The following is an 18,098-nucleotide window of genomic DNA, read 5'->3' on the forward strand; positions in this document are numbered from 1 at the left end:
ACTTAATGAAGTGCAGAGACTGTCAATTAAAGAAACTGGCCCTGTGGCAAGGCAAGTTGGCAAGACTTTAAGAAGTTAAGCCTAACTAGATGTTTTTGCTAGTTGTAAAACCATAAAGGTCATCCGAATTAGCATTAGAATTCCCTCAAATTCTAGCATTTGGGACCCGTAGTGTCTTTGAGGCAAATTTGCAGCAGTCCGGTTTTGTGGTGATAGGATGTAAGACATAACATTTTTTTCATTTCACTGCTAAGAAATTCAGCTTGCACACTTGCTTGTTTCAGTTTCATGAATTTGACTTCAGTTCCCTTAACCACCGGTTCTACAAAGGGGGACTGAAATTCGACACCTTAAATTATTACTATCACAACTGATCAACAGTATTTAAGCCATAAGTAACCAAGGCAACAGTTACTATGCGATTCACATACGCTGACATCAAGGACCTCCGACCTCACTATTCACATGCAAGGGTTGGACTTTCTAACCACCTTTTTAGATGAATGTGTGTGTGTGTGTGTGTGTGTGTGTTGCATTTAAAGGTGTGTTTATAATGGTCAGACTGCATTTCTGATGACCTATCCAGACACAGAACAGAGCAAAACCCAATGGACATAATAACAAAATCACCATTCACATTAATTAGGAAAATAAAAAATGTGCAAAATGAAATCAGATACACTGATTTCAACACTGGGTGACAAATAAGCAAATAAAAGTTGCAGTAAGTTTGTTTGTATCTTACCCTCCTGCCACAGAAGTGGTCAAGTGGAATTGTGTAAATAAGTAATAACACGTAGGAAAAGTCCTGGAAAAGTTGTAGCTGTAAATATTTCCAACTTCCACTCCTCTGTTTGTACCACTGTTGGGCAGGTGGAACAAAACTGGAAAAGCTGTAACAAAAACCAAGTGTGTTAGTCAGAATTCCAGTTCTTGAAGGCAAGAAGGCCAGATGAAGAAAACCGAGCTTGAGGTGGATTGAAAAAGGGCTTGAGGGCGTGTCATCAGGGAGGAGGAGGAATCTGGACGCCCAGCAGCTCGTAGGCAAAGATGTTCCAGAAAATGGCAAAGAGCAAGAAGGTGATGAAGGAGAAGATGAGGACCCACCAGGAACATTGCTTATATAAAGACTCCTCATAGCTACGCAGGATGAGTAGGCCCATGCTGATGCCCACCACCGCTCCCGACAGGTGGGCCATGAAGCTTGGCTGTGGCCCAGATGATGGTAACGGTGGTGAGAAGCGCAGCCACACGGCTCGACCCACCTCAGAACTCACTGTAACACAGAGAAAGAGATTTGTATTATTATAATGATTATGTAAAGTGTACAAAACAAGAGCTATGTGGTGTATTTATGTGTTTGGTATGATAAGATTAGGGTGGATTTAGAATACTGGTTCCAAATATAGGCATTTACAGCATCCAGTAATGGGTCTAATGGGACTCTTGATATGATGAATATGAATATTATCATATGAATATGATCATATGATTGCCAAATTCTCAGGAGTTTCAATGTTTTTAGAACACAATGTTTAAGGGCCCTGGTGTTGGATGTCACATGCTTTAAGTTCTTAGTTCTATATTCTCACTGTCTTTTTGTAGCCCCTAAATGTCTTATGTTCCTTGGGTTCCATGTTCTCTAATCATAGCTGTATCTTATATTTTTCATTCATGGCAATAGTCAGGTAAAGGTGCTTTTCTGTTCTAAGCTAGGTATATAAAGGCATTGTTTGACAGGTTTGGTGAGGAAGAACTGGAGGCCTGCAAAGAGTTCTGACCTTAACTTCAGTAAACAGTGAATACATTGTATTTTTAACTGCAAACCAGGCCTTCTCATTAAAAAACAATGCCTGATCAAAATCATGTGGAAAGCCTCCCAGAAGAGTGGAGCCCGGTTTATCTGCAACTACAGTGAATCTATTATAGGGCAGTGGTAGCTCTGTGGTTAAGATAGTGAAGTGGTAATCGTAAGGTCACTGTTTCAAACCTCACCTTTGCCAAGCTGCCACTGATGGGCCTCTTAGCAACCTAAGCCCTCAACCTTGAATTGCTTGCATTGTATTTGTTCACAAGTGTAAGGAACTTACAATAAACGTGTCTGCTAAATGCTGTAAATGTAAAATGTTGATGTGCATGGTTTTGCAATGGGGTGTCTAAAAAAGCTTATGGCCAGGTGTCTACTGTACATATTTTGGTTTGAATGCAGGACTACAGCATGTGTTCTAGAAAATAATTCATGTACGGAATAGAAAAACAAAAATGCAGATATCAACAAAATTAGTGATTAGGATTTCAGCAAATTCAAGTGACATTTGCTAGAGACAAGCTGGACAGGAATGTCCTCAGTAAGCATTGTAAATTGCTGTAGCTGGTAAATGAAGCAACAAATGTCACATTTTCCCATATTTATTTTCCAAATTATTTTGCATTTTTCTTTTTCCCTCCCAATCTAGTTGTATCCAATCTCCTAGCTGTACCTTCCTCTGTAGCTGCATCCTGACTATAATGCACCCCCTCCGACACACACGTATTGTCACACACTGTTACAATCTGCAGCTTTAAATTGTAAATTTGTTCAGCATTGAACATGATTGCAGAAACAAGCATTCTGGCCAAATGTGGCACTTCATGACGGACATGTCCTATAATCTCACTTTCAAATCTGCTGAGTCAGCCAAAATGACAGAAAGAGACATTTCTAATCTCCACTGATCTAGCACCCTGGAGTTAGGGAAGATGAAGAGAGGCATGATGCAGCAGTAAGAGACCCTATAGGGATAAGAAGCAGCGTTCAAGGGCACAACAATAGTGGGCCGAGAAAGGGGTGTTTCTGTGGCTAAAAATAGCATGCACAGATTTCAAACTGCAGTCTCCAACACTGTAAAATTAGAAAGGCGGAGGGTTTTACGCAACCATAAATAAGTTTGACAGGACAAACATGTGACTCAGACGTAAATCACATGATGTGAAGCATTACACTTTCACTGAGCTGGCAGTGGGTGAGGATGCTGGTTGCCAGCAGAGAGAATACTTAAGCTGTGATTATACTGCATCCGATTAAAGCTTGTAACTTACAATTTTCAACTTCCGACCAAGAAAAACCAAAGTAAACTCCCTTAACTGGGAATTTTTACTAAAGTTGAACAAATTATATCATAAAGGTGTTAAACTCTCCAACGTACAAACATCTTGAATGCAGCAGATATGATCAGCAAAAGTACTTGCAACCCAGCAGATTTAAAAATTCTTTTGGAAAGCTTACAACCAACCTAAAGAAACTCTCACAAGTATGTGTTTTTGTCACTAAAAATTACATTTGCAGGAATCATCAAAATTTTAAGACTGCCATTACCTACATGTCCCCTACAAATGCATGTACATTTTTAAATTCAGCTTATACAGACATTAGGCAGACAGATGGATTTATGCACATATAGTTGGTTGGATGGATGGATGGGTGGTTGATTGGTTGGTTTGTTGGTTGAATGAATGAACTGATTGTCTACACTTACTGCAGACTAGTGCGAGGATCATCCGCAGCAGTTTATACGGACACTTCATCCCTGCCCAGTTCTGAAACAAACACACAATTATACACAGGTTAGACCCATGCACATGTCTATATAAAGCTAAAATACAGCCATCTATGATTCATGGTAGAACAAATTTAGCTAACGCACTACCAGTAAATAAAAAATAACACTCATAACCGCCCCCACACATAAAGCATATGAAATTTAAATAGCTCGCCCTCCTCAGAGATGAAAACAACTACGCCACTGGTTGGCACGCAAACCACAACAACTGCTAAATTTTTAATCACCCTCACAATTTTTAGTGAGATCCAAACTAATGGCTGAGCTGACTATGAAGGATACTAAAAACAGACAGTGTTGCTAACAGTGTGTTAAGACTGTTAAGGTACAGTGTGCTAACCGAATCACTGCTGAGCCCTTGAATCCCTGGACTGAATTGGGTTTCCTAAGCCACAGAAGTAAGATCTCAGCAAATGATCCAGCCATTTGGTGCTACACCAACAAGATAAGGCAGGATGGCTGATTGAAGTTAGTGTTTCTTTTACTGAGCTCGAATATAATAAATGTACACACATTTTAAATTTTACCCTCACATAGTTCTGAACCTGTCAGTCCCAAAAAAACAGGCATATCCTTGTTGTGGCCCCAGTGCCTAGTCAGTCCTAGTGGAAAGCAACTCAGGCAACTTAGTACTTATTGTACTAAAACAACGATCAAGGAATTTTATTAGTGGAAAGAACTAATGAGCAAAATTAATTAAAAGAAGTTTAGTGTTCCTGTTTAGTTCTTTTAGTACATTAAACCACGTTAAGATTTTTTAACGATAAGCCACTGAGCAAAGTGGCGGTTTGCGCCGAGGTTCGCGTAAAACACTTCTCATGTGAATGTGCCCTAGTCCTAGTGAAGAAGGTGTGTCCTCTGTACTTGTTACTCCAAGTGAAGGACATGTGGTCCTCTATACCTGACAGTCCTAGTAAAGGTGGTGTGCCCCTTTGTACTAACAGCCCTAGTAAAGGAGGTGTGGTCCTCTGTACCTGATGGTCCTAGTAAAGGAAGTATGGTCCTCTGTACTGACAAATTTTATTAAGCAAGGCAGATAAAAAGCAATATTTTTCACAGAAGAAGGTATGTGTGTGTGTGTCCATGGAAACAAGTTGAAATCAATCAAAATGCATCTGTCATCATGCCTGTTTTCTCATTTTGTTCAATCAGTGATGAAAGTCGTGGACATAGGTTAGCTTGGTTACCATGACAACGTTTGCGAGATGGGCAGAGCAGAGGGCATAGACTCCACCGGAACCACCAACCACTGGAGCACGCATATCAGTGATGGAGACTGTGAGAGAACCTGATGAGAGAAATCAGGGGTAAAGTTAGTATTACGTTAAAGATTTAATCATTTATTGTTTCTTTTTCAACAACTGTTTTTTTGTGGTCGGGCTTGCAGGGGGTCCAGAGCCTGTCCTGGAACCCCTGATCCTAAATTAATAAATAAAAAATGAAGTGTGTGGGGGGAATGTGTGCTTCATTAGCTGAAAAGTAACTGCTGTACTCTTCTCTTTTGTTCAACCAACACGATGAACCCACTAAAGTCAATCACCAGTTCCTATGACAACCAGTACCCCAATTATCAAACAGTAAACATCACTGAGATTTGGAACACGGTCAGAGATCTCATGAAACATTGCTACACAGCTAAATCCAAAGCGGAATTGGAACAGATCATAAACACGCACATGCACACACACACACACACACACACACACACACACACACACACACACACACATCCTCATCCATCTTCATCGAATGTGAGTTATGTTATTAGTGTATGATGAAATATTAAATCTCTTTTCATGTCTGATCAACCCAGAACATTTTTCTTCCTTCTCTTCCCTACTTATTACATTTTCACATGCACATTTCAGAGAAGTGTACGGTATAGCAGTCGCTGGATTTCAATCATCTCTGCAACTGTTCTTTTTCTGTAACAATGATCCATTTGTCTAAACAAGAAATTACAAATGAACATACAGAGTCATACACATTCTGAACAGATGCTGGTTCAAATCCCCTTTAATATGCTGTCAAAATAACTTTGACCCACTGAGACATGGACTCCACAAGACATATCAAGCAGTCCTGTGGTATTTGTTACCAGGACGTTTCCAGCAGGTGCATCCTGGTGCATCTCTTCCACAGGTAAACGATGTACAAGTACCAGATCATCCATATGATCTTAGAGAAAACAATAATTATCAAACAAGTCATACTTATTTAATTGCGCTGATGTCCAGTTCAGATGCCTGCATGCCCATTATAGGTGATTTTAACGATGGGCAGTTAGTGTGGCCACTTTGACTAGCCTGTAACTACCCAGACCATACACAATAGGGTTCGATGCAATGTGCGTCGTGACACGTTCACCTTATAATAGATGCAGTACACCATGCAGGGGGCCAAAATCACACACTTGTAAAGAATCACAGCCCTATCTTTAGCGCCCTCACACTGTCTGACTGTTGCTATACATGCTGTATTTGCTTTTGTCAGATGTAGTGTGCCGGTAGTGTGACGGTTCAAAAATTTTTTAGTTTTGGACGCTGAGCTTCTGCAAGATGATTGGAGGATCAGTCGAAAGGCTGAATCCCGTTTTGATTGACAGCTGTTGCTGGGAGCTTCAGTACCATCGCGGATTTTGCGAGTGAAGTCGGAAGACAAACTGCAACCCATTTCATGCCATTTTCTTGAAAACTAACAAAGGGGAGAATTTATACATTTATATATAAATAAATTGACAAATTTTATGATGTAAGCCAACAATGAGCTTCCCCTCTTTGAAAGACCAGCAGCCGCCACTGCCACAGAGGCAGATATACACACTAAAGCTGGCAGAGTAAATTCCTGTGCAGAAAATTACACCTCTATCGACTGTGATAATTGCATATTGATGTAGCATACACTCTGCCTGTGTGTGTCTGTGTGTGTGACAGATTTCCTATAAGTGTCATGTTGTGCTGTGCTACAGATGCAGGCCTCAGCATATTAATTCTTGAAAGGCAGCTTCCTAGGTAAGCAGCATTTGTGGGCAGCTGGAATGAAAGCTTTGCGATTTGGAAGGAAGCTGATCTCAGAAATGCCTTCTTTTCAAAAAATTTCAAGTCTTCCTCATTAAAAAAAACTGAATCTTTAAATAATCATAAATATGCTAATTAGATGCCATCATTAATAATTAATAATAACTAATTAGATTAGCCTTCATGCCATCCCATAAATTAAACCACAACTGTACAGGTTGTACATACACATACCTCATACACAGATTGTACATACCTCATACACATACTTCAGTGAAACAGGAAGTCATGGATCACTGGGATGGAAGCCAGCCATAATTTTTTTACTGTCACTTTAGATTTCTCTTTGTAAAGCAGTGACATTCCAGCAATGACACTTCCAGAACCAGACATGATTTAAACTTCAGTAGTATTTTAAGGTTGTGTTTACACTTGCTACAGAAAAGTAATTTTGTATCCGGCATGAATTATTTTTTTTTTACACAGACCAGTATCCCACCCCCATCCCCGGCCACATCTGACCCTTTGGCTGTCCTCAACCAGCCCGCATAAGGTCAGTGGCAATTTACATAATTTACGCTTTTTATAAAGTGATACAATTACTATTGAGCTGGATTAACTTCAGCCTATTGGTCCGGCCCTCAACAACAGTCCCAGTTTCTCATGGGTTATACGGAGTCGAGCTGGAAAGAGAAGGGAATACTTCACATTGTCCAATGCACGTAGTTGTTTCCGCACATCATTAAAAGCAGCTCGAGTCCTGGCAATCTTTGCTGTGTAATCAGGATACACCGAGATACTCAAGTTCGATACAGTGATTCGTTGCATCTCCCTGGCTTTCTTCAGAATGTGAGCACAATCCTTGAAATAACCCCCCGTGGCATCGCTACCAGGTGAGGACGCAGCTTGAACTACAGATCTGAGGAGGCTCTGTGAGGGTCCCGGTGTTTTACTGACTTTACTTTACTGACCCCCCCCCCCCCCCCCCCCCCCACCCCCCCAGGCTTGATGGTGCGATGCTAACATCAGATACAGCAAAGCTTTGCAAACTGAAGGCACATACCTTTAATATTTATATTATGATTATTTATTTTATTATGCACCAAGGGCTCATTCTGTTTTATCCACCAATCACAGCATCTCATTTCTCTCTAAATGGTTCAGAACAAATGAGAAAATAAAACGCCCTAAAGTGCAGACGTGGCTGCTAAGCACCTCTCTCATTTCCTGTACCTGTCTTTCTCTCATTCACTCTTTTATTGTTTTATTTTTTTCTCAGAGACTGAGATGATTTAAGCTGCAGTTTAGATAAAATGGATAGTGTAAAAATGGGTTTTTGTTGTAATGCGTACGTTTTTGTGAGCAGAAAGAGATGACCTTGGCTGCAGCCCGTTTATGGGATTTCACTATTCTTTGAGATGCCAGTGCACATCAGGCCAGCACGAGACTGTAGAACAACTGTCCCCGTCTTGTATACTTCCATTCCCTGCAGCACCATGGGTCACTCTCAACCAATGGGTATAAAAATGTGTGTGTGTGCTTGTGTGGGTATGTGTGGCATGGGACTGCAGAGAATATTGATTGCCCCTGTGAGCTATGGGGAATGAATATGATGCTGATTTTAGTTGTAGTGTAGCAACACACACACACACACACACACACACACACCCACAACTCAAACTTACATTAGCAGGTTCATACTCAAATAAATGACACACACATGTGCAACTTTTCCCACGTGTAATTATTACAATTTGCAATATGTGCAATATTTTTTCCCATGTGCAATTATTATTTGTAATTATTTGTAAATATTTAGTTTTTTTCAGAGTTTTTTCTGACTTTTTATTGTTATTATTGTTATTACACTGTACTTTTTATTGTCTATTTTTTGTACTGAGTGCTTTACTGTCCCTTCGCTGCTGCAACACTGTGAATTTCCCCACTGTGGGACTAATAAAGGATTATCTTATCTTATCTTATCTTATCTTATCTTATCTTACCTGCCACCACTCCTGCCATATACAAAAGACTGATTCTCAGGATGCCATGCACCATCTCCAGAGGAACCCCGATCATCAACTGAAGGAGTGCATTAAAGCCCAGCTGCTCCAACCTGTCCACACAAACACAATGGCATGGGTTCAGGTTACAAAATAATTTTGACTTGTAGAGCACATTTCACTCACATAGCGGCTATTAAACCACCCGCAGACATAGCCAGTCACATATATATGTATGAGGGATCTACAAAAGTTTCTGTACTTTTATATTTTTGTTGGAAGCGGTGAACGCTCAACCAAAAACAATTTTTGCTGATGGCATTAAACAGTTGGTACAACGCTTGGAAATATGCATCGAAAGGTGACTCTGTAGAAAAGGGATGTAATTTGTTTTTGAAATTCTTAATAAATAGAGTTTTAAAAAATGTGTGGAAACTGTTTGAAGAACTCTCGTAGATACATGTACATGTATGTGCCAATAGTATAGCTGGGGATTTGAACCAAGGATCCCCTCAAATTTTATGAAGTAGTGTAGCTGGTAGAGTGGCTTCTGCACAGCAAACCAGGTCTCTGGTAGCAGTACAGGTCTATGAGGAGTTTAGAATGTTCTTCTTGTGTATTTTTGCTTTCCTTTTTCTTTCAAAACATGCAGGAGGTAGATTACTTTTAATTAGGGCTGGCTTGATACCACTTTTTTATGCCCGATACCGATACTGCAAATTGAGTATTTGCCGATACCGATATCAAGCCTATACCGTCATTTCTCCTCTCAAACAACTAAGCAGTCATAATATATAAAAATCCTCCAGATTCCTCAAATGGTTTAATGATATTATGCACTGTAGAGGGAGAAATATGCAAATCCCTTCCAATCTTTCTTTGAGGTACATTGTTTTTGGCCTTATTTACATTAAGTGTTATTTCCTTCTGATATCCAATCCAGTGATTTGGGCCAATATCGGACCAATACCGATACAGAGTATCGGATCGGTGCCAGCCCTACTTTTAATAACCCCTAGGTGTGAGTGAGTTTGTACTGCCCTGTGATAGACTACCCACAATCCATGCTGTATTTTTGTTTTGTACCCAGTCTTTCCTCTGATTCAGGACTGATCAGGACACAGCAGCTACAGTTGAAAATGAATAAATAATTAAACTACTGCATGTGCTTTCTCAACTAGAGGCGCGCCGATGCTCCAAATGAAAAATTCCCAGTTTGTAAATTCATTAACTACAGAGAAGAAAATGAAGTTAAATTATTTTATGCAGCAAAAGAAAAATTTGTCATTATTTCAGTATTTTAATGAAACCGTCGCTACTAACATTTCATTCTGTACCATAAAATAAAGCATATTTAATGTACACACACACACAAACACACACAGATGCCAGTTCTACTGTCAGCTCAACAGCAAGCTAAACTCCTTTTATGCTGGAACACAGCAGTTAGTGCTTCCCAACACAAGGAAAAAAATAAAAACCAGACAAAGAAGTTGGCAGTCACAGCGCACTGGCATCATGACAGCTCAGTCAGCATACGCTTACATTTCTAACCTCAGTGTCTCCGTCTGCCAGAGTCAGTAGGCAAGTGCCTAAAATTTAGAAACAAAAAACAATATACAGGTGCCAACTTAAATACTGAAAACATTCATTATTCATATTCGTTCTGTTATTGATTTTTATTTACAGAACAGGGTGTCTGAACGGATCCTATTATTCTGGAATGTTCCTATATAAGTCCTAATAACGGAGCATTATTTTAAGTTCTTTTTACAGTTCTTTGAAATTTAAATAAAGTGATGACCGACCCTATAGTCTGCACATTAAACCATCAGTCTGAAAACAGTTTGTTTTTTAAACCACTCAAATCATTTTAGACATAAGTTTGGGTGCATCATCTTTCTGAAATGTTACAATGCCATGTCAGTTTTGTAAAAATCATGATGTACAACTCTTGTTAGGACTGCAGTGCTTCTTTAAATTGTGGTTATTTTTGTAGCTCTGCTACTTGTGGGACTTCTGTCAACAATCCTGTAATGTGGTGTCTATCAATGTCAGTGAGCTTCGACTTGCAGTCACTGTTCTCTTTGCTGATACTATATGTTTGTGTTGACTGTACAGATGCACTTGTAAATAAGACAGACACTATTTAAAACTCTGTAAGCTGCCTCATGCTGCTCTGAAATCTGGACGTGTATGCCACAGTGATTAATAATAATATGATAATTTTGGGACTGTCTGCACTTGCTGTAAGACTTCTGCTCATGATGATCTCCTGAATCATGAGGACCTCCTTCATGAGGTGATGCAAATGTCTAAAAAACTGTATTGTTCTAAATAGGACGTCAAAATGAAACATTTGACAGACACTTCAAAGCTACTATAATTGTGATGGTATACAATCCAAGAAACTGAGTGTTTGGACCCTTGCTGAAGGGCCCAGTAATTGCAGCTTGATAGTGGTGGTGTTTGGACCCATAATGATACTTTTACACAACTATTCTGCAACATTTCAATTGGCTTCTTCAGAACAACTCTGTGACTTGTGGCACAGTACCCACCTCAAAAACTCATAGTTGTATCATACTGCTTAGCTAACATAGTTGTAAAAAGCTCAAGTAAGCTTTAACATGATATGTTATCTTATAGTCAACATTTGGATAGAAATTTGGCTTAACACATTAACAAAGCTGCAGTTATGTTCAGTACAATGTATTTCTTACTAGTGTTTAAGCCACTTTATAGCTATTATCTTACCTGAAATCCAAAATGCTTAAAAGCAGCCAAACTGTCATTTTTACAACCACTGATTCTTCAATATGAAAATCTAAAGGTGCTTGGGTGATGCAGCAGTTTAATGCCTAAGCCTACCACTGCGGAGACCTGAGTGTAAGTCTTAGAGGTACAACAGACCTGGTTAAATTTGACGCAATTGGTAGGGTTCTTACCACCGCAACAGCAACTTCTCCTCTCATTGAGATGCTCTAAATAAAGAGATGTTATGCAAATATGGCACCTACATGACTTGAACACATTTTACCCGTTCTATATATCTATACCTAACGTTGGTGATTTGCCAACCTCTCCTGTAAAAACAGAATTCGCTGATCACCTATTAGATACTATTAGATGCTATCAATCTCATATGTACAGTATATTATTTAAGGTACACCTATCATACAGACAGACTTTGTGGGTATACAATTACTGACTGTAACACATTCGTTGTTTGGTATACTTTGGCACCCCCCTTTTCCCGTACCCCATTTGTCAATAGATAAGGGCCCCAGTAGGACCTCCACTGACCAGGTGTTTTGGATGGTAGACTATTCTCAGCACCTCAATGACACTAACATGGTAATGCCATGGTATTTTTTTGTTCTGGTATGAGTGCAGCAGGTGCAGTAGTGTTGTTAGGGTTTTTAATTACTGGTTAAAACTACTGACCTCTTTATTAGAAACACATACCCTGTTAGCAGTGGTTGTAGCAAACACACCACCGTGTAATTTCCACATTGCAGTACTTAATAAAGCAGATACAGAGGAGTGACTAGAGGAGTAACAAGAGGAGTAAATGCTGTTTAAACTAACTGACAAATCATAGCCTAGTGGTTGAGGTACTTGACTAGCAATTAGAAGGTTGCTGGTTCAAGCCCCACCACTGCCAGGTTGCTGCTGTTGGGCCCTTAAGCAAGGCCCTTAACCTTCAATTGCTCAGACTGTATACTGTAACTGTAATGTAAGTCGCTTTGGATAAAAGCGTCTGCTAAATGCCGAAAATGTAAATGTAAATGACAAAGTAAGAGGAGTAACAAATAGGCTACAGTCAATAATTGTATACCCACAAAATTCACCTGAGTAGTAAGTGTAGCTTATTAAATAATTATTAAATATACATACCAGACAAGTGTACCTAATAAAATCCTTAGTGAGTATATGTTTTAGGCCAGGTCCAAATGTCTGCTTCTTATTTGTGAACAGGATCTATAAACCCGACCACGACCATATGAGAGATTTAACGTTGCTTCTTTGATCAGCTGTCTGGTTAAAAGGCTTATGTTGACAGCCACTTACATACTAAAGAAAAGGTTTATTAAGATGTGCCACAGCCACTAAATCCAAGCAGCAACACTGAATACATTCTGATGCAGTACAAGTAACTTCAATGACTCTGGCACGCTTGCAGACACTAGTAATGATGCATCACTAGTTCTCATTTCTGAGACCTCGTGCTGTGTGCAGACACAGCCCTGTGGATGATTCTGCCTTCCTCATTCTTTTTCACATGCACTTCACACCGCCCTAGAACATATGGATGAGCAGAATGCTTACAGTATGTCCTTTTGTATGAGCTGTTTGCCTGACTACAGCTCTAGCTTCAGTACTGTCAATTCTGCAAAGCCACTGGGAGCCGTGATCTGAGCCTGATAGTGATGCTACAAATAGACACAGACTTTGCGAGCTGCTTTGTCCCCAAAACATTATAGTTCTCAGATCTTCAGTTTACAGGAAACTCCTATTTCAGGTAACACTAAAGCTTTTTGTGCAGAGATAACCTTAACTGGCACGAAACCCTCTCTTAACACAATCCCAAAAGTGGCAACCCATTCATCATCATTTTCAAAAAGAGGCATCTCTCGGGCATAGTTACATTGGCAGAACGCTTCTGAAACACGGTAGTAAATGAAGCCTCCAGGCTTTTTTCTTTCATATTAAATTTTATTTAACCTGTTTTCATCCCAATGCTGTTTGTAGACACACAGTTACAGTTCTCTACTCATAAAGTCCTGGTAGAAAACAACCCTTATTTTATCTTATTTTGGCTAGGTTATTTCTCATTGTTTAGAACCACACTAATTTGTCTAAATGAAACTTAATGCACAAGCTCAAAAATAAGCTAAAAAATAAAATAGACCCATCAGGCTTTTAAAATATGACCTGCAGATCATTAAACATTAAAAACCAATTTCAGATGCTAGACATAACCATAGACAAGTTTACATTTTCAGCATTTAGCAAATGCTTTTATCCAGAGCGATTTACAGTATGCAATCTAAGCAACTGAGGGTTAAGGGCCTTGCTCAAGGACCCAACAGTGGCAACCTGGCAGTGGTGGGGCTTGAACCGACAACCTTCTGATTATTGGTCCAGTACCTTAACCGCTAGGCTACAGCTGCCCAACACATAGACAGAGAACCAAAAGAGCTACAGTATGGGTGGAACTGGGTGGAACTAAGTGCTGTTGGGATTTTTAAATACTGTTTAAGAGTACAAATAGAGTACAAATACAGTCAGTAATTATCTACCCACAAAGTTAGACATAACCATAGACACAAAGACAGAGAACCAAAAGAGCTATGGGTGGAACTGGGTGGAACTAAGTGCTGTTGGGATTTTTAAATACTGTTTAAACTAAATGACATCTTTAATAGGAACACAAACCCTGTTAGCACTGGTTGTAGCAAACACACTACGTGTGTCATTTCCACATTAATTTACCGTCATTGTAGTACTTAATAATAGGGATACAAATAGATACATATATCTATATCTAACTTTGGTGACCAAGTGGAGATGAGTAACAAATAGGCTAAAACCAATTTCAGATGCTAGACATAATTGACAGAGAACCAGAAGAGCTATGGGTGGAACTCAAAGAGGTCATCAACAAAGAATAAGAGAAAAACCTGGAAAGAATAAAAAGGATGAGAAATCTAATTGGATGGCAGATACAGTGGAGATTGCAAGAGGGGGAAGAGAGGCCAAAATCAATAAGGATAAAGATCTTTTAAGGGAACTAAACCATGAATTCCTGAGAGACATACTACAATACTATAACAACATCTCTAAAGACATTAAAGATTAAGCAAACATGGAAAAACTACAATAATTTTCCAGAAGATACATGAGATGAAAAAAAACCAACCTCAAGTTAGCATGCATTGATCAAACAGTGATGAAAGAAATGCACAGAAGATATCTACAAACATCAAGACATAATTTGCTCAATCTTAACTGATTAGATGAACCTTCAATGATTGAAGTTGAAATCTGACATGTTCTGAGATTCTGAAGAAGATTCTTTAAACAGATGACCAAATTATACCAACAAATCTGGATAGCTGGCAGTTTATATGCTAATACCAAAATAAGGAGAAAAGAAAGAGTGTGAAAAGTAACTCCCTAATATCACACGCCAGTACAATTATGCTGAAGATTATTCAAAGCAGACTAGAACAGCACACTGAAAGAGAACTGCCAGATGTACAAGCAGGGTTCAGAAAAAGCGAAGGAACAAGAAATCAGCACAGATGTATGCTGGATTCTAGAAAGAGCAAAGCAATTAAAGAAGATAGTCAACATGTGCTTTATTATTTACAGCAAAGGTTTTGTTTGTGTTAACCACACAGAATTATGGAATGTCCACAGGAAGATAGGCTTACCAGAGCATCTCATTGTCCTGATGAGGAATCTCTACACTGATCAACGAAATCAATGATTTTTTATTAGGATTTTAACGACATGTTCTACACTTTGGTTACATTCATGACAGAACAGGTAGTCACTGGTTACACAAGATTCACCAGTTCAAGTCTTTAATGTCAAACACAGTCATGGACAATTTTGTATCTCCAAATCACCTCACTTGCATGTCTTGGACCGTGGGAGAAAACCCACACAGACACAGGGAGAACATGAAAACTCCACACAGAAAGGACCCAGGAACTTCTTGCTACCCACCGAGCCCCACAGTAATGACAGGATTTGGACAAACAGACTAGTTCCACACTGGCAAAAGATTTAAATAAGGCTGCATTCTGTCACCATTTCCAGTCAACCTGTACGACGAACATACATTATAAGAAGCACAACCTAAAGAAGATGATTGAGCATTTAAGATTGGTGGAAAAAACATCAATAACCTTTGATATGCCAATGAGAAAAAAAATTATATTCTGTGCCAAAAGGGTTGTGGGTTTGAAACCCAGATCTGCCAAAAGTCCACAATGCATTAAGTCTGTATTCTGCATCACTTCTTAGTTGCTTTGAATTTAAGCATCTGCCAAATCAATAAATGTAAATGAACCAGCTTCTTTCTAAGCAAAGCCAAGTGTTTAAGGGCATCAATCACGCTCTGTCCTCTCATCGTGTGTCTGAAAGGAGGTGCAGCAGAAACAACACACTTGGCACAGGACTGTGTTTATAATCTTAGCATATTGGAATCAATATTACTGACTGTATATAAATAGTGTAAACAATTACAGCACAAAGTTGCTTTTAAAGACATTGGATTATGTATAAGGCTTATTTTTACTGAGCATGAAGTAGGTCCAGCAGAAAGATTGGTAGAAGTTTTGATTTCAAAACATGGATCACTTTGGTGTACATATTGGTGTGTGTGTGTGTTTGTGTGTGTGTGTGTTGATTCTTACCCAACATGCATGAACATGTAGCTGAAGAATCTCCAGACCTGGGCTCGATGTCCTGGATGATATACCAATGGACTCTTCATGAAGTCTGGCTGATATGTCTGCAGAACCCACTTGTTGAGCCTCACACCATAACACATAAACACTATAATCTGGCGCACACACACACACACACACACACACACACAATTACACAATGAAAGTACAGTCCGAAATTCCACTAACAAGATGTCACTGTCAGTACTAAATATTCAGAAATGCGTTATTGAATAAATGTATGAGGTTTAATGACTCATAAAGCATAATAAAAGACTTAAGCACTGTTGGTACACAGTGAATAAAATATACATCTGCAAAAACAATTTGTCCTTGCACAAAAACACAAACACACTCAGAATAAGTACAAAAATTAACCCTGGGTGTAAAGGAGTCACTATATTTGTGACTGTGACTGTTATGCCATGCAATGAGGGTTTATTTTTGCCTCAAGCCCAGCGTTTCGAATAGCTCAGCACAGACTCTGACCCTTTTATGCAGCAGTTACTGATGCTTAATTAATTAATACAACAAACAAGCTACACTGTATTAGACTACATATCAAGCTACTCCAGACTTGTGCCAGATTCCTATAGAGAGCTTTAACACACATTGAGGAGCATGCTATGTTCTCTGTATTCCTCTGCTGCTCATTTCTGTGACTCAATCAGACAGTAGGAGTCGCTTGTTGCTGTCCCAATAAAGTGACTTCCAATCCACCCTTTCTCAAAAATGCCTGACTGTATCTGTAGAGTGATTGACCAGATAGGTGGCACCACTGAGACTTGAACACAAGTTGTTGTGGTGGTGGGCTGGCATTAGGCCACTGGCCATACAAGCACATTTTTTCTTAATTCAGTGAGCATTAGAAGTAATATTTAGTTGGACAACCAGCTATACCAGCCCAACAGCCACTGTTTCAGGATAGAAGACCAGCTAAACCGACAGCTTTATTGCAACATGCTAACAAGTGCCAAGGTACACCGATCAGCCATAACATTAAAACCATGTCTTTGTTTCTACACTACCTGTCCATTTTATCAGCTCCACTTACCATATAGGAGCACTTTGTAGTTCTACAATTATTGACTGTAGTCCATCTGTTTCTCTGCATGCTTTGTTAGCCCCCTTTCATGCTGTTCTTCAATGGTCAGAACCCTCACAGAACAACCACAGAGCAGGTATTATTTTAGTGGTGGGTCATTCTAAGCACTGCAGTGACACTGACATGATGCTGGTGTGTTAGTGTGTGTTGTGCTGGTATGAGTGGATCAGACACAGCAGCGCTGATGGGGTTTTTAAACACCTCACTGTCACTGCTGGACTGAGAATAGTCCACAACCAAAAATACATCCAGCCAACAGCGCCCTGTGGGCAGTGTCCTGTGACCACTGATGAAGGTCGAGAAGATGACCAACTCAAACAGCAGCAATAGATGAGTGATCGTCTACAAGGTGGATCAACTAGGTAGGAGTGTCTAATAGAGTGGACATTAAGTGGACACGGTATTTAAAAACTCCAGCAGCACTGCTGCGTCTGATCCACTCATATAACACACCACCACCATGTCAGTATCACTGCAGTGCTAAGAATCATCCACCACCTAAATAATACCTGCTCTGTGGTGGTCCTGTGGGGGTCCTGACCATTGAAGAACAGGGTGAAAGCAGGCTAAAAAGGTATGTAGAGAAACAGATGGACTAGTCAGTAATTGTAGAACTACAAAGTGCTTCTATATGGTAAGTGGAGCTGATAAAATAGACAGTGAATGTAGAAACAAGGAGGTCAATGCACAAGTACATTGAGGACAAACTATTAAAAGGAATTTTGGCTTCTTAATATTCCTGTGCACTTTTACCTATGGGACGTTATAGACAGAAACCTTAGTGCTAATTTGGGAGTTAAGGTAAATCTACAGTAATAAAATACCAGTTGAACACATCCTGTACAGCATAAACAATATATGTATTAATAACATGTAAAACAAGTACTGATCACCTAAAAAGCAGATTA

The 18,098-nt window shown here is 39.5% G+C and overlaps 1 protein-coding gene across 1 annotated transcript in view; it reads right to left on the bottom strand.

Annotated features, from left to right (window-relative positions):
• Positions 1-707: 707 nt before the first annotated feature.
• rhbdl1 (rhomboid, veinlet-like 1 (Drosophila)) overlaps positions 708-18,098 on the bottom strand; it is a 32,715-nt gene continuing 15,324 nt past the window's right edge. The window contains exons 4-8 of the mRNA XM_062991832.1: positions 16,053-16,201; positions 8,620-8,732; positions 4,787-4,887; positions 3,516-3,576; positions 708-1,276 (exon numbers count right to left, since the gene is read on the bottom strand). Of these exons, the coding sequence (XP_062847902.1) occupies positions 1,005-1,276; positions 3,516-3,576; positions 4,787-4,887; positions 8,620-8,732; positions 16,053-16,201 (696 nt within the window). The 3' untranslated portion in view covers positions 708-1,004. The remainder of the gene's footprint in view (positions 1,277-3,515; positions 3,577-4,786; positions 4,888-8,619; positions 8,733-16,052; positions 16,202-18,098) is intronic.

Source organism: Trichomycterus rosablanca, chromosome 3, assembly GCF_030014385.1.
Source record: "Trichomycterus rosablanca isolate fTriRos1 chromosome 3, fTriRos1.hap1, whole genome shotgun sequence".
Classification (NCBI taxonomy): Eukaryota; Metazoa; Chordata; class Actinopteri; order Siluriformes; family Trichomycteridae; genus Trichomycterus; species Trichomycterus rosablanca.